This window comes from Pelobates fuscus, chromosome 3, assembly GCF_036172605.1.
Source record: "Pelobates fuscus isolate aPelFus1 chromosome 3, aPelFus1.pri, whole genome shotgun sequence".
Lineage (NCBI taxonomy): Eukaryota > Metazoa > Chordata > Amphibia > Anura > Pelobatidae > Pelobates > Pelobates fuscus.
In genome coordinates this window covers 302,230,572-302,251,652 of record NC_086319.1, presented here as the reverse complement: position 1 = coordinate 302,251,652, position 21,081 = coordinate 302,230,572, and the positions used below count along the sequence as shown (strand labels likewise).

Below are 21,081 nucleotides of genomic sequence, written 5' to 3'. Positions count from 1 at the left end.
ACTAGAATGTCATCCAGCTAATGATGGACGATAATGTCCTACAGTCGGATTTGAACAATTAAGGCTATTAAAATTTTGGAAAATGTCCAAAATTGGAAATGCTGATGGTTCAGTGCAAATCTGAGATACTTCTTGTGAGGAAGGGCAATCGGAACATGAAAATAGGCACCACATGGTCTATGGCAACCATCCAATCCCCTGGGGAAATTAATTTGGTAATGGAACTGACTGATTTTATCTTGAATCTTCTTACAAACACTTCCTCATTGAGTTTTGTTAACTCCTGATGCATTCGGGTTCAAAAAAGTCTTGAGTAGTAATCCTCTTTCTCCAGGAGGAGAAATTACTACTTCTTCTAAGAGGGAGGTTGTGAAGAGATAAAAAGCCTTTGCCTTTTCTGCAACTTGAGTAATCCAGGTTATTAGAAATGGAAGGGAATTCCAGAAAATATACTTTTCTTAGAATATTTCAAACTCATTTGTCATTGATGAACTGGACACAGACCCCAGAAAAGTTGAGAAGTCTTGCTCCCAATCCCAAGGCCCCATCAGAATTGCCTAGACCAGGGATAGGCAACCTTCGGCTCTCCAGATGTTGTGGACTACATCCCCCATAATGCACTTACACACATAATGCTGGCAAAGTCCGAAACATCTGGAAAGCCGAAGGTTCCCCACCCCTGGCCTAGACTGTCTGGAGCTACCTCCTCCTCCACGGTTACCACTTGAAGAGGAAGAACCTCCCTTTCAATGTCTGCGATGTGGAAAATTCTTTACCAGGTCTGAAACATCTGTAATCCTTGTCCCCAAAAGACTATCTTGAGTCAAGTATTTTCTAGGGAAGGGGTAGGCTGATCCTATTTTTTTTTTAATTAAGGTATGAATGCTGACATAGTCTGATTGTGTTATTTATGGGTAATAGAGTTGCTTTGTAGCATTGTAATTGTGCGTATGTGGGCTGTTATAGTGTATATGATCAGGAGTAGTTTGTGGTATTGTGTATGATACCTATGAATGTGGGCTGTGTATGGAGGCTGCTTCTGGAATTGTGTGTGTGGATGATATATCACATAGGGTGCTTAATGGTGCATGTATGTGAGAGGCTCCTTGTGGTGTTGTGGTTATGGGACTGTGTGTGTTTGGGCTGTTTATAATATTTGTATGAGGGGGAGGTTTATTCAGTATTTCTGTGTATATCTAGCAGTGTGGGTGGCTTCCCCGGGATTCATTGGGGACCGGGCTGGCCAGGTACAGATCAAAGGCAGGAGCTGCAAAAGCTGCAGCGGGCTTCTCTACTCTAGTGCGGATTCCCATGCACAAGTGCTGGGCGGAAGTGATCTGAGATGTTCTGAGATGGAAGTGCTGCAATGCAGGATTGTCCCACCTTTTTGCACATCTGAAGTTCCACTGGGACTCCTGATAGACCAGAGCCTGTTGGGCTCTAGCAGACTTGATTGCAGTGCAAAGGCACCTTGTGTGGCATAGGTTGCGGAACCCTGTTCTAGGGTGTCTATCCTGGGGAAGAAATACTTTGCGTCCTTCCACTGCCCCTTTTCAAGCAGTCACCAGATGTTTTCCAAAAAAAGCATTTCACCTTGAAATGGAAGGACACATAGACTATTCCTCGAAGAAGAATCTGCCACCCAATTTCTCAGCCAAAGAACACATGTTGATGCTACTGAGATAGCCATGCTTTCTTGAGAGGGAGAGGTCTCTTTTATTGTTTAATTAGGAGGTGTTCCTGTCAAATATAGGAGTGGGAGTGCTTCCATGGATATATCCAGGAAATTTTATTTACCTTTCAGCTCTCGTCATGCCACTGCCCACTTCCCTGGCTATTATGAACAAAACAAATGCTTCCCCATAGGAATACTTTGTTGGGCTAGTGGGCATATACCAATCAAAAACTCTCTCTACGGGCAGCATTTGATTGAGAACCGAAACCGACTTTTTAATCTTGTAAAAAAAAAAACATTATCATTCCTTTAACACTGCAATGTTTTACATTGCAAGGTTAAAACGTCAGGAGCAGTGCCCCCAGACCTCTTCATTGAGATGAATGTCTTTTTCACTAATCTCTGGATTGTAGCAAAAATAAAATGTGTGGTGGAAATGACACCTAGCTACAACTACAGAGTAATTTACAGTAAATTGAATTTAAGAGCATAATAACATTATAATGGAGGGTAATTCCGTGTCAAATATAAAAATCCAGGTCGCCTCACTTTTTTTCTCCCCTGAAACTTGAGTAGTGCATTCTATCACTTTTACTGAGCAAATTTTATTTATATTAAAGCAGGGCATTTTTTCGGCCCAAACTTTGCATTCCCGTAAGAGCTAACTTCCACATGGTGTCTCGAAAAAGGTAATTTTCTGTTCATTATTTCATATTATGTGTACTTTCTGTGATTTTGTTTTGAGCCATTGTAGCTTTATGACTCCTGCCTCCGTGGAGAATATTGGCACAGGTGTATCTGTGTTATTCATCTGTGTTATGTTATGTTCCTCTTTGTATGTAGCCTCAAACGTCAGTAGTCATACACTTATCACTGACTTTTTTCGGCATCACAATAGTTAATGAACCAAGCCGCTGACGTCAGATGACAAGTCCTTTTGATTGGCCGAATCTGAAGGGCTCATTAACATATGAACGATCGAGATTTTGGCGCCTAAATGATGTCACAGGCCGCTCCTAATTGGCTTAACAGGTATTAGCAGCTTCCAAAACACATTTAAAAGGAGACCAGAGGTCAGTCTCCCTCCAGCCCCTGACGAAGGTGCATCACAGAAAGCACCGAAACGCGCGTCGGGATTCTTCTTTCTTTCACTTATTTTCTCACTAGGGCACTGTCACTATGTGTAGGTAACCAACAATCTAAGTATGGTTCTACACATTAGATCACTATAATTTTCAATTTCTAAATGTTGTCCTCATTACACTGGACTGAATGGATGGGAGTAGTTTACTATATCACAATACTTATACTTGTAGTCCTGCAAGCTTAACTCATCCTTTTACGTTATAGGTAATGATATACTGTGAGTCTTAAGCATTACCCTTAGATCTCATTACAGTTATCTAATCCTCTGATATGGAGATGATTGCAGGTCTGTCTTGTGTATTATCTGTTAGACTACTTTAATCTCTTTTGGCTTCATCTTGATATATTTTTACAAGTGTCACTTGTGGCCTCCAGAGCAGTCTTAATCAAGAATACTCCCTACCTAAGGTCCAGTGATCCTAGTCAACACTTTACTTAGCTACTTTAGCTAAGTCTATCTATAGTCTGTAGCTATCAGAATTGACCTACCATGATTAAAGTCTATTTGCTGTAGCTACTATTGTGACTAACCTAGGTGCACTCCATTGACTTGGATACTTTGAGGTGTGCCATTAGGGCTAGATTCTCTACCCAATTCGGGCATTTGACCACCAATTCGGTTATGCTTGCTATATGACTTTTTACATTCATATCATTTAATTATTTTGTTTTAAATATTTTTATTGGTGTCATGTCATAAGCGTGGGTTACCATTGCATTCAATCATTGCGTTCGGTTGCCTGCGCAGAGGCATATTTCTCTTTGCGTCAATCTGTATATGCAGTTGCCTGCGCAGAGGCGTTTACTCATTACATCCATCACAACATACAGTTGCCTACGCAGAGGCTTTTTACTCATTACATCAAACACAACATTTAGCTTCGTTTTCATAACTTTGTACATAACGCTTTGCTACCTGCACTGAGGCATGGTTCTCCTTACGTCTGGTGTAGCGTTTGGTTGCCCGCTCGGGGGCTGTTTTTGCATCTTTATCATCTGTCATAGTGCGTGTGTTGCCTTTAGGTTGGTTCGTGTGTGTGTGTAGTTCGATGAGTGTGGGCGTGTTCCTGTGTGTGTTTTGGGTTTTGTCGCGTGTTGTAGCGCTGTGTGTCGTATCTGCAGAGGTGGCCGTCTGCCTTGTGTGCGGTTGGAGCGTTTTGAAGGCAGTGTGTGGTTGTGTATTGTATGGGTGCGTGGTGTGAGCGGGGCTTGTTGCGGTCCTATGGGCAGCACTGTATCCAGTGTTCCAGGTGGGTTCATGCCCTTGGGTTGTCGCTATGTAGTTCATTTAATTATTTTGGATGATCTCAATTCAGTACTTACTTCAGACACCTGGGTATCTCATCCAGACGGTCTGAGTAATTTTCTCTCTCAAAATCTTTATATCCATTAAATGGTTGACCCTAGTGACGGTTAACATGACTTTAGTGGTGGTTAACATGACCCTAGTGATGGTTGATTTGGCCTTAGTGATGGTAATCTTGAACCTAGTGATGGTTAATTTGACCCTAGTGATGGTTAATATGACCCTAGTTATTATTACTAGTGATAGTTAATCTGACCCTAGTGATGGTTAGTTTGTCCCTAGTGATTATTAATAGTTAATCTGACCCTAGTGATGATTACTAGTGATAGTCAATCTGACCCTAGTGATTATTACTAGTGATAGTATGTCCCTAGTGATTATTACTAGTGATAGTCAGTCTGACCCTAGTGATTATTACTAGTGATAGTATGTCCCTAGTGATTATTACTAGTGATAGTCAGTCTGACCCTAGTGATTATTACTAGTGATAGTTAATCTGACCCTAGTGATTATTACTAGTGATGGTATGTCCCTAGTGATTATTACTAGTGATAGTATGTCCCTAGTGATTATTACTAGTGATAGTCAGTCTGACCCTAGTGATTATTACTAGTGATAGTATGTCCCTAGTGATTATTACTAGTGATAGTATGTCCCTAGTGATTATTACTAGTGATAGTCAGTCTGACCCTAGAGATTATTACTAGTGATAGTATGTCCCTAGTGATTATTACTAGTGATAGTATGTCCCTAGTGATTATTACTAGTGATAGTATGTCCCTAGTGATTATTACTAGTGATAGTATGTCCCTAGTGATTATTACTAGTGATAGTCAGTCTGACCCTAGTGATTATTACTAGTGATAGTCAGTATGTCCCTAGTGATTATTACTAGTGATAGTATGTCCCTAGTGATTATTACTAGTGATAGTATGTCCCTAGTGATTATTACTAGTGATAGTATGTCCCTAGTGATTATTACTAGTTATAGTTAATCTGACCCTAGTGATTATTACTAGTGATAATTAATCTGACCCTAGTGATTATTACTAGTGATAGTTAGTTTGTCCCTAGCTGCTGTGCAGTCCCCATGCACAATGATTATACATTATTATTATTATTATTATCCCGAGCTGTGTTTCCCTGATTCCAGGATGGAGGTTTCCATTAAAAGCCTTGTATTTCCTGCCCATGATGTATCCCTATTACATGTATCATTAGTGACAGTAATAGCCGTCTTACCAGGTTAAGGGGTTATATGATGGCTGGTCTCTCCTAGGTTTCTCCAAAGCAACCCCTAAAATATTTACAGTATGTCTGCCAAAGCCCCCAGTCCCCTGGCCAGGCCATGTCATGTCATACACCATTCATTCCATATGGACTACGGAATCTCAGAGGGTTCAATCCCTCCCCCCCGACGAGATTACAGCTTCTCGCGATACAACCTGCGCGACTCACCAGGGCCCGCCCACAGCAGCTGGTAGCTGTTGCGTAGCAACAGATAGGAACTCTGCAGAGGGGGAGGAGTTTCGAATGGTCTGTTCATCCAATCAACTGGAGCGCAGGATCCTTCTGGAGCGCTTTATGGTTCGGGAGACGGTTGTCGCGCACGCGCTCTGGAGGTTTCTCGTCCTCGCTTTGCGACGTTCCTGAGCTCTGACTTACGGCGGCGGGTGCTGATTGGCTGCGGCTGGGGGTTTCTGTCTGCTTCCCGTTAACGCGGAGGGTTATGGGGCAGACCCCGGGAAGTACGGACCGGTGTGAGGCGTTGGGCACCTTTGTGCCCCAGGGGTGAGTGTGACAGACCTAACCGCCCCAATACCCCCTCCCTGTAACTACTACTACTGCTTCCCAGACAGGCCTTCACCCCCAGTAATACCCCCCCCCCCCCCCCCCCCCGTAACTACTACTACTTCCCAGACAGGCCTTCACCCCCAGTAATCCCCTCCCTGTAACTACTACTACTTCCCAGACTGGCCGTCACCCCCTGTAATCCCCTCCCTGTAACTACTACTACTTCCCAGACTGGCCTTCACCCCCTGTAATCCCCTCCCTGTAACTACTACTACTTCCCAGACTGGCCTTCACCCCCTGTAATCCCCTCCCCGTAACTACTATGACTTCCCAGACAGGCCTTCACCCGCTGTAATCCCCTCCCTGTAACTACTACTACTTCCCAGACTGGCCTTCACCCACTGTAATCCCTCCCTGTAACTACTACTACTTCCCAGACTGGCCTTCACCCCCTGTAATCCCCTCCCCGTAACTACTATGACTTCCCAGACAGGCCTTCACCCGCTGTAATCCCCTCCCTGTAACTACTACTACTTCCCAGACTGGCCTTCACCCGCTGTAATCCCCTCCCTGTAACTACTACTACTACTTCCCAGACTGGCCTTCAACCCCTGTAACTACTACTACTTCCCAGACTGGCCTTCAACCCCTGTAACTACTACTACTTCCCAGACTGGCCTTCAACCCCTGTAACTACTACTACTTCCCAGACTGGCCTTCAACCCCTGTAACTACTACTACTTCCCAGACTGGCCTTCAACCCCTGTAACTACTACTACTTCCCAGACTGGCCTTCAACCCCTGTAACTACTACTACTTCCCAGACTGGCCTTCAACCCCTGTAACTACTACTACTTCCCAGACTGGCCTTCAACCCCTGTAACTACTACTACTTCCCAGACTGGCCTTCACCCCCTGTAATCCCCTCCCTGTAACTACTACTACTTCCCAGACTGGCCTTCATCCCCTGTAATCCCCTCCCCGTAACTACTATGACTTCCCAGACAGGCCTTCACCCGCTGTAATCCCCTCCCTGTAACTACTATGACTTCCCAGACAGGCCTTCACCCGCTGTAATCCCCTCCCTGTAACTACTACTACTTCCCAGACTGGCCTTCACCCGCTGTAATCCCCTCCCTGTAACTACTACTACTACTTCCCAGACTGGCCTTCAACCCCTGTAACTACTACTACTTCCCAGACTGGCCTTCAACCCCTGTAACTACTACTACTTCCCAGACTGGCCTTCAACTCCTGTGATACCCTCCTTGTAACTACTACTACTTCCCAGACTGGCCTTCACCCCCTGTAATCCCCTCCCTGTAACTACTACTACTTCCCAGACTGGTCTTCACCCCCTGTTATTCCCTCCCTGTAACTACTACTACTTCCCAGACTGGCCTTCACCCCCTGTAATTCCCTCCCTGTAACTACTACTACTTCCCAGACTGGCCTTCACCCCCTGTAATTCCCTCCCTGTAACTACTACTACTTCCCAGACTGGTCTTCACCCCCTGTAATTCCCTCCCTGTAACTACTACTACTTCCCAGACTGGCCTTCACCCCCTGTAATCCCCTCCCTGTAACTACTACTACTTCCCATACTGGCCTTCACCCCCTGTAATCCCCTCCCTGTAACTACTACTACTTCCCAGGCAGGACTTCACCCACTGTAATCCCCTCCCTGTAACTACTACTACTTCCCAGACTGGCCTTCACCCACTGTAATCCCCTCCCCGTAACTACTATGACTTCCCAGACAGGCCTTCACCCGCTGTAATCCCCTCCCTGTAACTACTACTACTTCCCAGACTGGCCTTCACCCGCTGTAATCCCCTCCCTGTAACTACTACTACTACTTCCCAGGCTGGCCTTCAACCCCTGTAACTACTACTACTTCCCAGACTGGCCTTCAACCCCTGTAACTACTACTACTTCCCAGACTGGCCTTCAACTCCTGTGATACCCTCCTTGTAACTACTACTACTTCCCAGACTGGCCTTCACCCCCTGTAATTCCCTCCCTGTAACTACTACTACTTCCCAGACTGGCCTTCACCCCCTGTAATCCCCTCCCTGTAACTACTACTACTTCCCAGACTGGTCTTCACCCCCTGTAATTCCCTCCCTGTAACTACTACTACTTCCCAGACTGGCCTTCACCCCCTGTAATTCCCTCCCTGTAACTACTACTACTTCCCAGACTGGCCTTCACCCCCTGTAATTCCCTCCCTGTAACTACTACTACTTCCCAGACTGGCCTTCACCCCCTGTAATTCCCTCCCTGTAACTACTACTACTTCCCAGACTGGCCTTCACCCCCTGTAACTACTACTTCCCAGACTGGCCTTCACCCCCTGTAACTACTACTACTTCCCAGGCAGGCCTTCACCCACTGTAATACCCTCAGTGTAACTACTACTACTTCCCAGACATGCCTTCACACCCTGTAATCCCCTCCCTGTAACTACTACTACTTCCCAGACATGCCTTCACACCCTGTAATCCCCTCCCTGTAACTAACTTTACTGAGAGGGTAGTGGATGCATGGAATAGCCTTCCAGCTGAAGTGGTAGAGGTTAACACAGTAAAGGAGTTTAAGCATGCGTGGGATAGGCATAAGGCTATCCTAACTATAAGATAATGCCAGGGACTAATGAAAGTATTTAGAAAACTGGGCAGACTAGATGGTCCGAATGGTTCTTATCTGCCGTCACATTCTATGTTTCTAACTACTACTACTACGTCACCACCCAGTAATACCCTCACTGTAACTACTACTACTTGCTCACCCCAGGGTCTGGGTAAGAGGTGTCACAGATTCTGCTGTCTCTGTCTGGTAATGTTGCTGTTTCAAACCAGTCTGTGTAAGGTGCTGTTAGCCTGACAATGACCTTGTTTTGTGCTGAAGAATGATTAGCCATTAAAAGTTTAGTAACAACTCATTTTACATGTGTTATGGGGGCCAGGTAATTTCAAAGCCTATTAATATATTGTGTTTAATGTGTAATTTCTGCTTATACCCAATGACTTTGCTATTGAGACACAGCTACCAGCTTTTATACAGAAACAATCCCTGTAATCAGGCCTCTTCATTGTTCTGCAATAAAAAACCCTCAAGAATCCCCCAAGCGTGATTAGCAAAGTGATAAGACATCATTAAAAAAAAATAAAAAATAAAAAATGTAATGCTCTTTATTTGTACAAGTTTGATTTATCATGATACTAAGGTTATTTCTTCTATTTTTTTCTGAATTCTTCCAGTTTTGTACATTCTTATTTGCTGTTTGCATTTCAATCCTGTTGCACTTTCCATTACACCAATCTTTTTGTGAAATCACTGTCAATTAACCTTTCCAACTATGTTGCACCTTTCATCTCAAAAGAAGCACATTATATCCATATTACAAAGAAAGCATACTGTGTCTCTTTTTATTTACAATTCTAGAACAGTATTTGTTTTCATGTTTCTTTTGTTTGAAAAGATCAGCATTCTGTCACATGCATGGTCATTGCCTTAAGTCTAATTAATCAAAAATAAAATAATTCAATAAAAATATTTATGTTCCATCTGGGAACATTCAGACTGAAAAATCAGATTATTGTTTTCGCTGTCTAGAGTCTAGACCAGGGGTAGGCAACCTTTTAGCAGTACTGTGCCGATATAGGATTGTGATGTCCCGTAAATGAGGTGTGTATGCTGCCGTATCCTGCTTGTGTTATTTTTACTGTAATTGCTTTGTATCGTTGTATTTGTGCATATATGCAGGGCCGTCTTTAATCTTAACTGGACCCTGGGAAAAGCATTGTTTTGGGGCCCCCTGGATCCTGTCCCCCCTTCCCAGGCATGCAATCACGTCCTCCACCTCAACGCAGTGGCGGACCTAAAGTAGAGAGGTGCAAAACATTTTTTGGGCCTCCCTGTTGCAGGAGTGATTAAAAGGTAGATCCCCATCTGTCGTGCAACTCCAGTAATGCATTGACAGCTGGGGCTCTACCATTTACCCATGTTTCCAGGTCTTAGCACTAAGCGGCTTTTGTGTGTTCGAATGTAAACAGGTTTTTGTATGGAATATGTTTGTATGTGGTGTTGGCGTGACTGCAAACATGTATTTGTGTAGTGTTGGTTTTTGAATTCAGGGGTGTATTTACATATAATTTTGGTGTGTAACACAGACATGTGTTTGTACGTAGTGTTGAAATTTGAATGTAGGGTGTATTTGTGTGTAGTGTTAGTGTGTGAATGCTGAGATGTATGCACATATACACGCACACAGAGATATATACACACTGAAACACACACACACACATGCTGACACACACACACATGCTGACACACACACACATGCTGACACACACACACACACACATGCTGACACACACACACACACACATGCTGACACACACACACACACACATGCTGACACACACACACACACATGCTGACACACACACACACATGCTGACACACACACACACATGCTGACACACACACACATGCTGACACACACACACACACATGCTGACACACACACACACATGCTGACACACACACACACATGCTGACACACACACACACATGCTGACACACACACACACATGCTGACACACACACACACATGCTGACACACACACACACATGCTGACACACACACACATGCTGACACACACACACACATGCTGACATACACACACACACACACATGCTGACATACACACACAGATATGCTGACACACACACACAGATATGCTGACACACAGATGTACTGACACACACACAGACAGACATACTTACACAGACATGCTGACATACTGACACAAACAGATATACCGACACACGCATACTGACACACACAGACATACTAACACACACACTAACAGACATACTGACACAGACATACACACACACATATACTGACACACACACAAATTACACTTTTAAACCCACCCTCCAGTTTCCTACCTTTCCTGCCGGTGGCTGAAGGTGTTGGGAGTTGGGATCTGGCTCTCTCGGCCAGCCCCCCCTCCACTCTGCCTACTCTTCTTTCCTGCGCGCTCCTCTCTTTGTGGGAGGAAGTGATGCACGGCCGTCACTTCCTCCCAGCCTGTTGCCAAAAAGCAAGGGGCCTGCTCGCGCTGTTAAAGCGCCTCAGTGCGCCACCGGGACCCTGCTGACAGAAGCCCACCGGGTGGCCCTTTGTGCACGGGCCACCTGGTGGGCCTCCTTAGTGTGCAGATTACCAGCCGGGGGTTAGAAATAGTTGAGGCCAGCGGGGCTCACGGTGCAGCTGCCCAGTTTGCCCCACGTTAAAGACGGCCCTGCGTATATTAGCTATTATATTGTATATGTTCATGAGTAGTTTATGGTATTGTGTATGAAAGTGTTTCCCAACCCAGTCCTCAAGGCACACCTACCAGTCCAGGATTTAAGGATTACCCAGTTTTGTCTAAGGTGGTTTTTAGAAAAAAAAGAAAAAAACACCTTAGACAAAACTGGGTAATCCTTAAATCCTGGACTGGTAGGTGTGCTTTGAGGGCTTGGTTTGCGAAACACTGGTGTACGATACATATGAATGTAAGTTGTGTATGGGGGCTGCTTGTGGAATTGTGTGAATGGATATGTCACGTGTGTTTGGTAGTGTGTGTGGGGGCTGTTTGAGGTATTGCATGTGAGGTTGTGAGAGACTGCATGTGGGGTTGTGTGCATGTATGTGGATTGTTAGTGGTGTTGCGTTTGTGCAGATAATGTGTATGTTTGTGTGTGGGCTGTCCGTACTATTTGTATGAGGGATTACACAGGAATGCAGGATTTTGCATTCCTGTGTATATCTAGCATTGTGGGTGGCTTCCCTGGGTTCCAGTGGGGGACCAGACCGGCCAGGTACATGTCAAGGACAGGAGCTGCAACAGCAACTGCGAGCTGCTCTACTACAGTGTGGATTCCTATTCACAAGTGCTGTGAGGAAGTGATCTGAGATCACTTCCTCTACGTGCTGCAATGCATAAATTGAGGATTGTCCTTCACCACCTTTTCGGATTAGCAGATATCTGAAGTTTTACTGGGACTCCTTATAGGCCAGAGCCTATTTGTCTCTAGCAGCCTTGAGTGCCGTGCAAAGACACCTCGAGTGCCGTGCATGGCACTAGTGCCGTAGGTTGCCTACCTTTGGTCTAGACCAAGGGGCAGCCAACCTTAGGCACTCCTTATATTTTAGACTACACCTTGCCTAATGCTTTTCCAGCAATGTGGCTGTAAAAGCATTATTTGAGATGTAATCCACAACATCTGGAGTGTTGAAGGTTGTCTACCCCGGTCCAGGCTTTGCAGTACAGCCGACAGACTTTTGTTTGTCATGAGCCCACCAAGCAGATGAAATCCAAAACTAAGCAATATAAATATGAAAGTAACTGCTGGAATCCAATGGTAATTAGACACTATTTAGCGGAGTTCCTGCGAGTTTGGTTCAACAGAATATCCCCAAAAATTTAATCTAGGGTTCTCTTGTGAGAATAATTTTTTTTTTTTTTAAAGCAAACTCTTAAATGGTTTCAAATGAGATGTGCTCATTTAATTGAACTAACCAAATTTCATCCAGGTTTACCTGTAGGAAATATCTAAAATAAAAAAATGTAAAAAATCTAATTTGAAATCCGGTCACTTAGTTATTTTCTAAATCTTTAAACTTAATGGGGGGGGAAATAGAAGTGAAAAATTCATAAGAAATATATCCATTTGCATGACAAAAATACTCAACAGTTCAAATGATCTGAGGGGGGGAGAGAGAGAAAAGAGCAAAGGATGATGGCAAGACATTTGTTATATTTACTGAATTTAGCTAGTTTGGACTACACTGCCACTTGATACATCAACTTCCATTTTGCACCAGAATTAAATTTTGTTTATTACTCTTGGTATTAGGGTACATTTTTTTGGAAGTCATTCACTTTCATACTATAATGTGAGTGATCTTTCACCCATAACTGGTACCTGCTTTGATTGTTTATTTTCCCAAAACAAAAAATAAGCCAAAGCCTTTTCTGAATCAATCTTGATATTTTTGTTTATATTTTTTTTCCTGCTTATAACATGAATGAAGGGTGTTTCAGTGCCCTCTTCACCAGATTCATTTGACAAAGGCCCAAACACTGAATGGTGCAAACAGAATAAAGATTTGTTTTATTGTCTTAACAGGTCTGCAAGCTGGGAATTGGCAGAAGTGAAAGGAAAAGATCAAAGGTAACCTGTTTTATGTCAAGAATTTCAGTTTATTTGCAAAGTGTTGTATTTTGTTTCTTGAATTAATTATGTATACCTAATCCCTGTGATTTTTATTTCATACTATTGCATGATAAACATAACGAATCAAAGCAAAGTGCATAAGTAAACTTGAGTTTTTAGATCAAGTACCTCAAGGATAGGTTTCCTTAAAAATATATTGTTCGGGATGTGTTTTATAGATGAATGTAGAGTTGATCAGTATTTATATAGTATTAGTCAGACTGCTATTTTTTTTATAGCTACCAACTGTGACTTCAGTATGAAATACTTAAAAGCACTAGGGCCGGGTTATATTTTAGGAATTATGGCTCTATAATATTTACTATAGGGTAAAAGACAGATCATACATGTACGTTATGGTGAAAATTAAGAATATATTTGTGACTGCAATATTGATTATCGCACCAATAAAAGGAACATGTTGTTTGCACAATTTTATTCCTGAATAAAAATTCCACCTGTCAGTTATTAAAGTGTGAATTGTGGAATTCATAGTGAATTCAAAGTTAATTTTTCAAATATAAGGCATTGAATTCCTGACATTTCTCAATTTAGTTAATAATCCTGTGTGTCTCATTCTATTGTTTCTATGTGAAGACCATATCAGTCTTGCTGTTTTGTCAAAGATTGGACTTAAAGTTAATTTTTTTTTCTCAGTAATTAATTGTTGTTTTACATAGTTGTATTTTACCTTTCTGTCACCTACAAAGCAGACAGTCAGTCTGTCAACTGCAGAGCAGTGTTTGAATGTCTGAATTTCGAGACTTTATATAGTTTTCTTTTTTTCGTTTGTTTGTTTTTACCTTGCCCCAATTTTTTATAGCAGTCTATATTGGGGGAAAAAAGTCAGTGCTCTTTTGCAATGGGCATTATAAATTACTGTATCACAGATACAGAGCTGCCCAAATAACCACTTTTATAGAGATGCAACAGGAGGCAAAATGGGTAATGTTTGTGGAAGCTCTGTCTTTGTCTAGAAAGAGCTACCCTCCTTTGTGTGAACTTCACCCATTTTCTGTTAAAGGACCACTATAGTGCCAGGAAAACATACTAGTTTTCCTGGCTCTATATGGTCCTTGGGTCCCCCTCCCGCCGGGCTCTAGGGGGAGGAAGGGGTTAATCCCTTACCTTTTTTCCAGCGCTGTGCTCTCTGCGCTGGGGATTCTCTTCCTTCTTTCCCCATCATCGGCTGAATGCGCATGCACGGCATTAAGCTGAAGTGGTCTTGGGTGCCTATAGTGGTCCTTTAACACTGTATGTATGTATGTATGTATGTGTATGTATGTATGTATGTATGTATGTATATGTATGCATATGTAGAGCCATATCCAGCCCACCTCACATGAAAATGGTAGAAAGCACTGTGAATATGTAATGGGTGAGTGGTGGTTGATTCTGAATTTTTGGTATACTGAAGGGTGATGGTATCGATATGTTGCAAGAATATGGGGGTTAATGACTAAATATCAAATTGTAGTGAATTGAAAACAATGATGCAGAATTTAGGCTAAAATAGCCAAGGTGTGACTATAGCTAAAATTTCTGCAAATCAACACTTTTTGCACAAACTTTCTGTTCATTACTCCTGTGTTCTTTAGTATTGCTTCCTGAACATTGAACTTTTGGGTAGAAGGAGCACTAGAGATATTGCAGGTGCGCTCCTAACCACTGAACTAAGCAGACTAGATAAAAAAGTGCATCATTGCCAAAACTCGCTATTATACTAGGCAGTTTCAGTTTAGAGAAAAAAACAAAACTTTATTTTTGGAGAATACTAAATAATTTTTGTTTCTTCAAAAGGAGTTGTTCAGTGTGGAATACTACATTGCACATATTTGAAGACTAATGCTGTTTTTATTGCATTGCCCAAAACAGAGGTTTTAGTACCAAGTAATCCGTTGTCTGCTTGCAGGTGAATCGTTGTTGACCACATGAGTCTATGGTGAGGTAAAAGTGAGCGGGAGGATGTTACATCATCACTGCCGCAGAAATCCTGAGCTGCAGGAGGAGCTCCGGATCCAGGCCGCAGTGGCTGCTGGAGATGTACACACTGTGCGCACCATGCTGGAGCAAGGCTACTCCCCTAACGGCCGGGATGCCAATGGATGGACTCTTCTTCACTTTTCAGCGGCACGGGGGAAAGAGAGATGTGTACGGGTGTTCTTAGAACATGGGGGTAAGATTCTGGACACATGAAATCATGATCAATACAAGTATTTTGTTTTTGGTTTACTCTCCCATTTAATGGGAACCTGTCATGGGCAAATATACTTAGATCTTTTTAAAAGCACTTAAGATTTAATTTTCATTCAGTTTTGCTTGCTTATATATAGATTTGGAGAAAAACCTATTAAAAAAAAAAAAAAAAAATAGTGACTCACACCCACCACCACCACCAAGGTGTACCTCACAAACACTTTAAGAATACTGAGATAAAAAATATTATATGTCCCTGGTTCTGGGAAGTATATAGTAGGATAGGCGGTTATATGGAGCACCCAGATAAGAACCATACAACTTGTGTGGCGAAATTGGTGGTATGGTATATATCTACAAATAGAAAGGACAAAATATGATGACGTACATAGGGATAAAATACAGAATCCACGAGGTAGAGAACTTACAAAATGTAAGGAATAAATGCGCCTGTCTCCCCTCAAGGGTATTAGAGATGGTGATGATATTTCCAATGGAGCCAAAACAAACTAAAAAGCACAGGATAGTTCAAAAGAGTGCAAAATTGTTTAAAATATAACAAATTTAATTACAAGTTGCACTTACATACGAATAAAAAGACAGACTTGTCTCCACTAAAATATAGATAGGATGGATATATATGAATATGAGAGGTGTGTATGTGTGCGTGTGTAATTTTATATGAAATTATGTTTATATTAATGTAATCTTTTGATTTAATTGTGTGTTTTTTTTTAATTTTATTTATTTTTTTATTAATTACAGTTTGAGGGACCTGTCTGACAAACCAAGCCGAAAGCCCAGAGAATGTAATTTGCAAGCTTTATATTTAAAGGATCACTATAGTGTCAGGAAAACAAAGCAGTTTTCCTGACACTATATATAGTGCCCTGAGGGTGCCCCCACCCTCAGTGAACCCCTTCAGCAGCTTACCTTATTCCAGCGCCGGGCTCCCTCGACGCTGATGACCTCTCCTCCCTGTCCGACTTCAGTGGAGCCGAATGCGCATGCGCAGCAAGTGCCACACACGCATTCAAAGTGTCCATAGGAAAGCATTTCTCAATGCTTTCCTATGGACGCTCTGCGTGATGGATGCGAAATTCGCCTCTAATGGCTGTCCGGAAGACAGCCACTAGAGGCTGGATTAACCCCAAATGTAAACATCAATTTTTCTGAAACTGCTATGTTTACATCTGAAGGGTTAAAACCTGAGGGACCTGGCACCCAGACCACTTCATTGAGCTGAAGTGGTCTGGGTGACTATAGTGTCCCTTTAACCCTGTAACTATCCAAAACACTAAATACATGTACGGGGGGTACATTACTCTGGAGACTTCACTGAACATAAATCGTAGCGTGACTACTCCAAAAGCCTGGACATACCCCATATTGAATACCCCGGGTTGTCTACTTTTGCAAATTATATGCAATGATGGGGGTGATTCTCATTCACTGGCTGCCATACGGCCTCAAAAGCAACATCACCAATCTTTGTAAAAATAAACACCCATTAAACCTGGACATGGAGGGTACTGTTGTACTAGTGATACTATACACTAAGAAACACAAATATATGTGTTTTATTACAGTAAAAGCTAACAGGTTTGTGACATTCACAGTTAAAATGCCATGCAGAACTTAAGAAAATGGCAAAAATAGCTTCTTCTTTTTTTGTTAATTTCTCACACTTCTGTTGTGTGTGTCATTTCTATGAGGAGATGCTGATTGGCCAGGGCTGTGTTTGGCTTGTGCTAGCTCTGCCCCGGATCTGCCTCCTTGACTAGCTCAGCCAATCCAATGCTTTCCTATGTGAAAGCATTGTGATTGGCTCAGATCCCCACTTCTGATTAGGTCAACCAAGCAGGCAGATCAGTGGCATAGACAGCAGCAGACTAGAATAAAGGTAAGATTTTGCTATATTTAGGGGGACAAGGGGGGACCAGGGGCTAGATGGTGGTTATAACACTATAAGGACAACATGTTGGTGTTCCTGACCCTGTAGTGTTCCATTAAGTTGCAAAGTGAAGAGAAAAAATAAACACAATTTCAATCTGTGAGGTATCTCGCCTTAAAGAGGGATTAACGTGCTGAAACATCAAGCAGACACATTTTTACATCTGCAGACTACGAACACTACATGTCTGACGAAATGTTAAAACTCTCGGCTCGTATCATGGGATTATCTTCTATGGCCAGGTGTGGCAAACGTGCCTATGCCACAAGGTTCTGGTGGAGCCCACTTGCTAGCATCCTACCCAGGAATATGGGCCATATACAAAAGCCCTGTTCAGGAGTTAAATTTCCCCAGTCGCCATTAGTGGCTTGTCTTGGGTGACCCTGATTCGGCACTTTCCCTTTATGCGAATGGAACCTAACGCTGGCTCTTTGACGGCCATTCACATGAAACTAACCCACGAGTAGTCCTCAGCGGTACTTAGCCGCGATCGCTATGGAACTAATTTCGGCATGAGGACTTTGTGGGTTCCTGGTCACCTCAAGCGGGACTTAGCCCTGAATGTTATGGAACTGTTTTCGGCATGAGGTGACTGTGCGGTTCCCCGGCAACTTGGTTCGCGGCTGTGAAACACTTTGAGATCGTTTTTTGGAGGGAAGGTGCCTGAGACTAAGGGGAACAAACGTTACCAGAGACCCAGGCGGAACACCCTGTATTGCAGTCGCATGAGTTCCAGAAAATTGACCGGCCAAAGCACTAACACCCTGGAACTGTTTTGGGCATAGGACTTGTATACACAACCTGCTGGGGGTTGTGTATATAAGCAGGCAATTTGGCCATAATAGGCCAGTTTCTTTATACCCTTCACTCAGTCTGGGCTAGTGTTTCGGTGGATCAGCTTTACTCTCTGCAGGAGAGCTTAATCACTTGAAGCTGTACCCAGGACCCTTTTCCAGGTCGGGAAGCGACTGAGAGACCCCAGCCAAGCTGCGGCGGCTAGGGGCTGAAGCACTCCTGTGTCCCAGAGGAGAGCTAGGAAGCGAGCTTGAAAGAGGTACCCAGTCAGGGTGCCAGGCGGTCCATCACACCAGGAGAGCACTGTGCCTCAGAACCTGGACGACCGATACTGCATCCAAATCTGCCTTGTGCGAACTTCCATTTGAGGGTAACAAACTGTTTGTTTAGTACTCCATTGGAAGAAATAATGAAATTAATGTCCGATATCAAAAACTATATCGAACCAGTAAACGGAGTAGTCTCATGCATCCTGAGCTCTGATAAAGGGACGACTTAAATTATCCAGCTTAAATTTCCACCTACACTTATTCCACTTGGGTGAGATAATTTGCTTTTCTACTGCACTACCCAGAGCTGGAGAACATTGGCACTCACACTAATCTCGGGGACTGAGCGGAGGCTATATCTGGGATATCTGCCTTTTACTCTCCCAGCCGTCCAGGCCTAAAATGGCTGACCTGACACCAGATACTTCCCACTGTTCCACATTGACCTCGGATGAGGATGACGCAGAGCTGGAGGAGCTTTATCCACAACCCTGCAGTGGCAGAGCGGTTTCCCAGCAGCAATCCAACCCGCAGTGTGCCATGAAAACAGGAAACTGTTCGCAGCCTTCGAGCACTAACGCTAATCTCGGGGACTGAATGAAGGCTATATCCGGGATATCTGCCTTTTACTCTCCCAGCCGTCCAGGCCTAAAATGGCTGACCGGACACCAGATACTTCCCACTGTTCCACATTGACCTTTGATGAAGATGGCACAGAGCTCCCACAGTTCATCAGGTGGCTAATCTCCTCTACTCTAACACCTAAACAGACAAAGGGAATGCTGCTTGACTGGTTCTGACACCTCCCAGGGAGCTCTAATAGCAAGTACTCTGGATCCAGAGATGTAATTCTATTTCGGTCACAAACGGACAAGGGCACAAGTCAAAGGCCAATCACCATTTATCTTCGAGCAGTGCTCACTGAGCTTCTTCCAAGACCTTAGCAGGTCCACACTACAGTGGTGAGCAACTTTGAAGGAGGTGGCCTCTCAACTGCACATGGCAGATATTCAGTACAAGTGGGGGACCCCACGGGCTCTTGTGGCGGAGTGAAATACCAAACGACACAGACTCACTTCAGTGTCCATCGCCGACAGTTTTCCTGCAATTTTTGAGACTGGCTACCATCACCACATTTAGGCCTAACAGACCTATTCACCAGTGGGACGTGGAAAAAATGTTGCTTTATTCACGCCTGCAAGCTCAATGGCTTTGGGTTGAGGCGACTAAACGACTGGCCTTCCTCAGCTAGTTTAGTTTGAAACGTGGCTAGTTTTTCTTTGAATTTGTTTTCTGTAGTCTAGTACCTCTGTATTTTGTTTGCCGTTTTTGCTTTACGCCTGATCTGTCCTCTCTGACCCTTAAACCTTTTATGGGTCAACAACAATCTAATGTAATGTGACACTATTCAAAGCTGCTCCCCAAGTATACTTACCCTCCCCGCCCCCCCTCCTGGAGCTCTGAGTTTATGGAGATCATTTAATTCGCCTTGGGCTGTTTTGCGCTCCTTTTGAAAACAAATACAACACAGCCCAATAATGCTAGTTGGTAATTCCAATATACTATAATCTCCTGCAATAGAGATTCTAGAAGTCACTGTCCATTCTTAATGGATCACTATAGGGTCAGGAACACAAACATGTTTTCCTGTCCCTATAGTGTTAAAACTGCCATCTAGCCCCCCTGGGCCCCTCATGCCTCCATAAATATAGTAAAAATCTTACTGTATTCAAGCATGAAGCTGTAACTCTGCATGCTATTTGTCTCAGAAAAAAACAAGCAGTCTGCTGACATCAGAAGTGGTAGTCTGAGCCAATCACAGTGCTTCCCCATAGGATTGGCTAAGACTGACAAAGAGGCAGATCAGGGGCAGAGCCAGCACAATTCAAACACAGCCCTGGCCAATCAGCATCTCCTCATAGAGATTAATTGAATCAATCTCTATGAGGAAGTTCAGTGTCTGCATGCAGAGGGAGGAGATACTGAATGTTTGGATGCATTTTAGGCAGCCAGGACCCAGGAAGGATCTCTAACAGCCATCTGAGGAGTGGCCAGTGAAGTTATCACTAGGCTGTAATGTAAACACTGCATTTTCTCTGAAAAGACAGTGATTACAGCAAAACGCCTGAAGGTAATGATTCTACTCACCAGAACAAATTCAATAAGCTATAGTTGTTCTGGTGATTAGTGTCCCTTTAAGCAGACCTAGAGCAGTGCTCATAGGGACTGTGAATCCAAGCATAAAGTGCCCCCACTTAGTTCAGGGACACACTCCATCATGATTTGTATTAATGTTATTGGTTTCCCTACTTCTTCCCTGGCCTCGGAAATAACCGATGACATGTATAATCACTTATGCAAGCTAGCCCTTGTTCACACCACAAGGTGAAATTTAAAAATGAGGTGTATATTCTAGACAAGAACGATAGCCTGTTCTTTTCCTCTATGTTCATTGTGATGTTATGCCACACTTGCAAAAATAAAGAACTTTGCAAGCAGTCTAGGGGCTAACAAATTCAGGCATACTACCAACAGACAGGGTAAGAAAATACGTTTTTTGACACCAGAAGAGTGGGAGGTCAGCTGCAAAACTTTTGTGCAGAAATGGAAAGAGACAACATCAAATGCATGGATTTTACAGACAAATGCAGAGGGGTCCAGAATAAGA

The 21,081-nt window shown here is 43.3% G+C and overlaps 2 protein-coding genes across 4 annotated transcripts in view; one reads left to right on the top strand and one right to left on the bottom strand.

Moving 5' to 3' along the window:
- The window catches only part of LINS1 (lines homolog 1), a 33,926-nt gene extending 28,414 nt beyond the window's left edge, over nt 1-5,512 (bottom strand). For both annotated transcript variants that reach the window (XM_063448827.1, XM_063448828.1), the window contains exon 1: nt 5,370-5,512. The gene's annotated coding sequence lies outside the window, so the exon portion shown is untranslated. The remainder of the gene's footprint in view (nt 1-5,369) is intronic.
- A 275-nt stretch (nt 5,513-5,787) lies between these two features.
- ASB7 (ankyrin repeat and SOCS box containing 7) overlaps nt 5,788-21,081 on the top strand; it is a 55,320-nt gene continuing 40,026 nt past the window's right edge. Inside the window, exons 1-3 of one of the 2 annotated variants that reach the window (XM_063448824.1) lie at nt 5,788-5,918; nt 13,113-13,157; nt 15,112-15,375. In XM_063448824.1, coding sequence (XP_063304894.1) covers nt 15,165-15,375 — 211 coding nt within the window. In that variant the 5' untranslated portion in view covers nt 5,788-5,918; nt 13,113-13,157; nt 15,112-15,164. Of the gene's footprint in view, nt 5,919-13,112; nt 13,158-15,111; nt 15,413-21,081 lie in introns of those variants that run through there. The other variant, XM_063448825.1, reaches the window with a different exon arrangement.